Source organism: Drosophila rhopaloa, unplaced genomic scaffold, assembly GCF_018152115.1.
Source record: "Drosophila rhopaloa isolate 14029-0021.01 unplaced genomic scaffold, ASM1815211v1 contig_155, whole genome shotgun sequence".
Classification (NCBI taxonomy): Eukaryota; Metazoa; Arthropoda; class Insecta; order Diptera; family Drosophilidae; genus Drosophila; species Drosophila rhopaloa.
The window spans coordinates 11,308,960-11,316,235 of NW_025335034.1; the positions used below are offsets into that span (position 1 = coordinate 11,308,960).

Genomic DNA, 7,276 nt, shown 5'->3' on the forward strand with positions numbered 1-7,276 from the left:
TTAAATAAAACAAGGATAATATCCAATTATCTTACTTATGTATGTATATACTTTATAGGGTGAGAAATGTCTCACTGCGTTGCAACTTTTGACTGAAATTATATTACCCTTTGCAAGGGTATAAAAAACATACAATTTTTATTTCACAATGGATACTTTTCTTAATTTAAGCCTAGTACTCAGATCGACGAAAACTGTGCGCCAGTCATGAGAGAGAGCGAGAGGCAAACAGCTAGCGTTCACTTTTCGTCAAGCCTTTTGTTCACCGCGGTACTCAGATCGTCGAAAAAAATAACAGAAAATTTCATAGCGTTTCCAGTCTGCTGAAATGAACTTTGGGTGAACCGTAGCGAAAAGATTAAAAATTTAATCTTTTGGCGTGCGTTTCTCACTGAACATTTTATAAAATGGAGGGAAAAAATCAAAAAACCCGCAAAAGTCGATTGCAGGAGTTTACATGTTAGGACAAAATAACATTAATACCATCTGGGGTGCCTCTTGTCAGAGCAAAGTGTTTCTTAGGTCAAAAATGTACGAAAAAACACAATAAAAGTGGAGCTATGAACTTTAAATGATCAATTATAGCTATAAATAAAGATCCTGACGAAAAGCGCTTGCCAGCTGTTTAAGCCTAGTACTCAGATCGACGAAAACTGTCTACCAGTCATGATAGAGAGCGAGATGCAAACAGCTGGCGTTCACTTTTCGCCAGTTTTTTTTTTCACCTCGGTACTCAGATCGAAGAAAAAAATAGCAGAAAAATTCATAGCGTTGCCAGTCTGCTGGAATGAACTTTGAGTAAACCGTAGCGAAAAGAATAAAAAATTTAATCACAAAACCCGTAAAAGTCGATTGCAGGAGTTTTCTTGTGAGGGTGTTAATCTTTTGGGGTGCCTCTTGTCAGAGCAATGTGTTTCTTAGGTCAAAAATGTACGAAAAAACATAATAAAAAATAGCCTGTTGGAACTAAGTGCAGCTATGAACTTTAGGTTATCAAATAATTATCAGTAAAGAAAAAAAGAAACAACTGTTAAATTGTATTGTACTCAGATCGACAAACGAGTTCGCTAGCGGAAAAACTTTAATGTTTCCAGTGTGACCAAAATCTAAGGAGTTCATCCGAACTGAGTATACTACGGTCTTACTGTCAATCAGCTGGGTTTGTTGACAAGCAGAAAACCAAACAAGTTTAAATTAAACGAAAATGTCGAGTTCAAAGGACACAAGCGTGAAATTGGTTGTCGGCTTGGCGGCATGAAATGTGGCAATAGAGGAAGAGCCCATATCTGCATTAGACTTCTGCATGAATGTACTCATTTGTAGCATAACAGATCTGTACAGTAGTATGGTGTTCTTAAAAATACTGCACTCATTCTTTACTGTAAAGTATACTCTATAGGCCAGAAGAAGATAGCACAACATTTTCAGTGTACTCACTTCGCGTGAGTGCAGTATATGGTTGTACTCTTCGTGAGTGAGTACTACATTTGTCCTTTTTTAAACACGCTGTACAGCTGTCGAGTTGACTGAGTACAACTGTGCAGATGAGTGCAGTATTTTTGAACAAGTGCATAAACATGGATTTTAAGGAAAACAACGCTCGTGCAATGAACTCACTAGATAATGTAAGTTTTTGTCATAATATATATGTTTTGTAACAAAGTATAAGTGTTGTTTTATATGTTTGTAATTGTCTTTTATATGTTGAAGGTTATTTAGTGCCAGAGACCCAGGCAAAAACAGTGATTGTTAAATATATGTATGTATTTATATGTTCATTTGTAGTATAAATTTTGTTCACATGTATGTATATTAAAACAAAATTGTTTGCTATCAGACGCTGGTCACAACAACCGAATCGTCCTTTAAGCCTAGTATCCAGATCGACAAACGATTACGCCAGCGTAAAAACTTTAATCTTTCGAGTGTGACCAAAATTTTGAGAGTTCATCAGATTTAAGCGTGCTACGGTCGTACTGTCAATCAGCTGGGTTTGTTGACAAGCAGTTAAAATTCAAATATCGTATTTGCGGGAAAGAGCTTTTAAAATATATTATCAAATACCTTGGCAAGACAAGTCTGCCGCTGTACAAAGAAATTGAAAAACAATACAATTTAAATTTAACAGTTGTTTTTTTTAATTTACCGATAATTATTGGCTAATTTAAAGTTCATAGCTACACTTTTATTGTGTTTTTTCGTACATTCTGGACCTAAAAAACATTTTGCTCTGACAAGAGGCACCCCAGATAGTATTAATGTTATTTTGTCCTCACATGTAAACACCTGCAATCGACTTTTGTGAGTTTTTTGAGTTTTTCCCTCCATTTCTTATAATGTTCAGTGAGAAGCGCACGCCAAAAGATTAAATTTTTAATCTTTTCGCTAGGGTTCACCCAAAACTCATTTCCGCAGACTGGCAACGCTATGGAATTTTCTGGTATTTTTTTCGTCGATCAGGGGACCGACGTGAAAAAAAGGCCCGACAAAAAGTGAGCGCCAGCTGTTTGCCTCTCGCTCTGTCTCATGACTGGCGTACGGTTTTCGTCGATCTGGATACTAGGCTTTAAAGAGTACGCTGCCACAATGAAATCGAAATTATAAGCTGGTGAGCTTAAGCCTACTCATTCACGTGGTCGGAGCAAAGTGTGGGACACCTTTTTACGGCTGGCAACGGCAAACGGCATAGTGACGACTGATGCAGTAGAGTGCAACATATGCAAAAGTATTTATAAATTTGAGAAAAGCACATCGAATTTGGTGAAACACAAATGCTATATTATGGCCAATAGCCGAAAGCGCAGTCTTCCAGTCGTAGATGTACCCTCAGAAACCAAAAAAAACAAGAAAGGAAAGCTAACTTCGGGCGGAGCCGAAGTTGATATACCCTTGCAGAATACTCTGTAAATTATATTCTCCAAAATTATTCATATGATGCATTCTTAATACTCATCAAAAATCCCAACTTCCTAACTTTAAAACAAGAGAGAACGCTATAGTCGGGTGCCCCGAATATCAGATACCCGTTACACAGGTAAAGGGAGTGCGAGGGAGATGGAGATAGAAACTTTGATCACGCATAACTTTTTATCGAATGGTCCGATTTGAAAAATTTCTTCTACATTTCGATAGGTATTGATAAACACAATAAAACTGCATTTTTACTTTTCCCAAATATTTAAATTTTTAAAATCGTATATAAGCGATTGTGGGCGTTTAAGGGGGCGTGGCACCTTTTTGAAACAAACTTGCGCTGCGTAGGAACTCCTAGAATCTGCATGCAAAATGCCAATCTTCTAGCTTTTATAGTTTCCGAGATCTCAGCGTTCATACGGACGGACAGACAGACGGACAGACGGACATGGCTATATCGACTCGGCTAGTGACCCTGATCAAGAATATATATACTTTATAGGGTCGGAAACGCTTCCTTCTAGCTGTTACATACTTTTGCACGAATACAATATACCCTTTTACTCTACGAGTAACGGGTATAAACACCAAAGTTATGGCATTTCCAATCGTTCAGTTATATGGCAGCTATAGGATATAGTCGGCAGATCCTTATGAAATTTGATAGGTCGGATTGATTGGCTAAAAATAAAACCCATAGAAAATCCCAACTTCCTAACTTAACAAACACCAAAGTTATGGCATTTCCGATCGTTCAGTTATATGACAGCTATAGGATATAGTCGTCCGATCCCGGCCGTTCCGACTTATATACTGCGTGCAAAGGAAAGAAGGGTGTGTGCAAAGTTTCAATTCGATATTTTTAAAACTGAGAGACTAGTTCGCGTAGAAACAGACAGACGGACAGACGGACATGGCTATATCAACTCAGGAGGTGATCCTGATCAAGAATATATATACTTTATAGGGTCGGAGATGTCTCCTTCACTGCGTTGCACACTTTTGACCAAAATTACAATACCCTCTGCAAGGGTATACAAATGCACCAATCTGGCAACGGAGTGGACAATAAAGAATGGTAGACCGTTTAATCTAAAGCCTTGTATCCAGATCGACAAACGAGTATGATAGCGTAAAAACTTTAATCATTCGAGTGTGACCAAAATTTTGAGAGTTCATCAGAATTATGCGTGCTACGGTCGTACTGTCAGTCAGCTGGGTTTGTTGACAAGCAGTTAAAATTCAAATATGGTATTTGCGGGAAAGAGCCTTTAAAAGATATTATCAAGGTAGTTGGCAAGACAAGTCTGCCGTTGTACAAAGAAATTAAAAAACAATACAATTTAAATTTAACAATTGTTTTTTTTTAATTTACTGATAATTATTTGCTAATTTAAAGTTCTTAACTGCACTTTTATTGTGTTTTTTCGTACATTTTTGGCCTAAGAAACACTTTTCTTTGACAAGAGGCACCCCAGATAGTATTAATATTACTTTGTCGTCACATGTAATCTCCTGCAATCGACTTTTGCGGGTTTTTTGATTTTTTCCGTCCATTTTATAAAATGTTCAGTGAGAAACGCACGCCAAAAGATTAAATTTTTTATTCTTTTCACCCAAAGTTAATTTCAACAGACTGGCAACGCTTTGAAATTTTCTGGTATTTTTTTCGTCGATCTGAGTACCGACGTGAAAAAAAGGCCCGAAGAAAAGTGAACGCCAGCTGTTTGCCTCTCGCTCTCTCTCATGACTGGCGCACAGTTTTCGTCGATCTGAGTACTAGGCTTAAAAAGTTTAATCTTTTGGCGTGCGGTTCTCACTGAATATTTAAAAAAATGGAGGAAAAATGAAAAAACGCGCAAAAGTCGGTTGCAGGAGTTTAATTGTGAGGACAAAATTACATTAATACGATGTCGTGGAGTTGTGGGATTTATCAAATGAAAAGCATTTTAATGCAACCTTTATAAAAAGAGCGTGGGGGGAAATGGATAAAGATAGTAAGTCTTGTACATTATTAAATATTTGTTAACGAGGACATATACAATATTTATGTTTAGATTACAGTTGCAGGCTGGCGTGGAAGTCGCTGCGGGACAGGTATAAATACCACCTGAATTGCAAGCGACCGAAGAGTGAAAGTGCTGGAGGTGTACCACTGGAGAAGCCAACGGGTGTTGCAGATTTCGCCCCCTACATGTCCTTACTGCCGGACTTATTGACGCAGAGGCAGTAGGTTCGGGCCAAGAATTTAGTAACATTATACAAATATAATATTTTTTAACAGAACAACCCGATCTTGCTTTTCTAAAAGCGAAGGAGCACATGCGATTGAAGTTAGCTATTTGGAAGCGGAAGCGGAGCTGGAGGTCGGGCTGTCTGAGCTGCCCGAGGAATTGTATTCCTACGTAAGTTGTCCAATTTCCATTAAATAATATAATTTTCATAAAATATATCTATATTTTCAAAGGGTGGAGGAAGAAAAAACCGCGAAGAAGCGAAAGGTGCAGGAATCACCAGCAACAAAAATATATATAAATATATATAAAACTTCCTGGAGCAACAACAAATCCTACTCCTCCTACTCCTTAACCACTGCAGTGTGGCCCAGGACCTTCTCACCCAAACAATTTCCGAGCTCAAAATAGACCTGGCAATTCTGAGCGAACCATACAAAGCAATTAGATCCAACACGTGGGCCACGGATCAATTGGGAAAAGCAGCAATCTGGACATGTGGGCAACCGGCCCAACATATAGCATGCGTGAAAGCAGCAAAAGGCTACGTAAGGGCGAAGCTAAAAGACCTTTGGGTTTTTAGCTGCTACTTTCCACCCAGCTGGACACTAGAGGAGTTTAGCGAGACGATAGACAGCCTGGCAAACGACATAAGAGCACACTCGCCTGCGATTGATGCTGGGGACTTCAATGCGTGGTCAACGGAGTGGGAGTCAGCCTCAACAAACGCCTGAGGAAGATGCTGGACGTAGTCCTTCAAAACACGGGTTCCACCCCTACATTTAGGAGAGCGGGAGTCCATAATCGACCTCACCTACGTAAGCGCAAGCTCGGCGGCGACGGCGACCTGGGAAATTAGCGAGACCTACACGGTGAGCGACCATAATGCAATTATAAGCACCATCCAAACGCGAAGAACCGCCACACCGACAATTACTCGAGGACACTACAAAGAAAATACGATTGACATACCAGCATTTAGAGCGGCCCTGGAAGGGATGGAATTGGCGGACAACGAACGGGCATTGATGGACAAGGTCAAAGAAGCCTGCGTCGCCAGCATGCAGCGCAGTAAAAGCTTCAAGGGGCGCAAGCCAGTCTACTGGTGGAACCAAGCGATTGAGGAGGCACGCCGTGAATGCATAAGCGCTAGGAGAGCCTACCATAGGGCCCGCGGAACCAAAGCTTTCCATATACTTAGGGAAGTTTTCACCCAAAAGAGGAAGATCCTAAAGCGAGAAATTAAAAGCAGCAAAAAGCTGTGCTTCCTGCAACTTTGCGATGAAGCAGAAAACGACTTGTGGTGAAGGGCCTACAAGGTGGTCATGAAAAAAACCAACGCCGTTAAAAACGTGACCCCATAAGATTCTGAGAAACTGGGAGAGATAATAAGGCACCTAACGAGAGGCCCTAAACAGGCCAGCCTTGCGAAGCAATGCTTCACGGCAGTCCCGCAAGTCTGGATATCATATGTATATTTATTTTTGTCAATGTATGTAATTTATGAATAAAAAAATAAAAAAAAGGCCCATATTTACATACTGGGAATCAATACTAAATACTTTTTTTTCCGGAACGTGCTGCTGAAGTCGAGGAGAAGATGACGAAGCTTCTGTGGGATAAGAAAGACGCTAGCAAATAATCGGTTAAAAAAAATTTAATCATGGCAATATTTATTTTTTTTAAGATTTAGTTTTTAATAACGGGATAGAAGTGGAAATGCAAATTAGATGATAAAGGTTGTTATAATTATTACATAGAACGCGAAAGGGCTCGTGCAGACAAAAATTTGATGAACATCGTGGCAAATTTAGGAGATATAATTTCGTGTTAGTCTAACAGGAACATTGAAAGTTAGGCGGTTTACAAGTTCTGCAGAATCAATATCACCTCTAATAAGATTTTGCATAAAAATAGTACCAAGCATTTTTCTACGATTTACAAGGGTAGGTAAATTAAGCAACAGTAATCTACTCTGGTAGGAAGGTAGCCTTACGTTTTGATCCCAGTTCAAACTACGAAGGGCAAAAAGAAGAAATTTTTTTTGTACCGACTCAATACGGTCAATGTGCACTTGATATTGTGGACTCCAAACCGACGAACAATTTTCCAAAATAGGACGGACAAGG

The 7,276-nt window shown here is 39.3% G+C and overlaps 1 protein-coding gene across 1 annotated transcript; it reads left to right on the forward strand.

Annotated features, from left to right (window-relative positions):
* Positions 1-4,760: 4,760 nt before the first annotated feature.
* On the forward strand, positions 4,761-6,700 carry LOC108041507. Its single transcript, XM_017119436.2, has 4 exons — positions 4,761-4,910; positions 4,971-5,142; positions 5,198-5,318; positions 5,381-6,700. Exons 1-4 carry the CDS (start codon positions 4,898-4,900, stop codon positions 5,456-5,458), a joined length of 384 nt encoding a protein of 127 aa, XP_016974925.1. The 5' UTR covers positions 4,761-4,897; the 3' UTR covers positions 5,459-6,700.
* Positions 6,701-7,276: the final 576 nt, after the last annotated feature.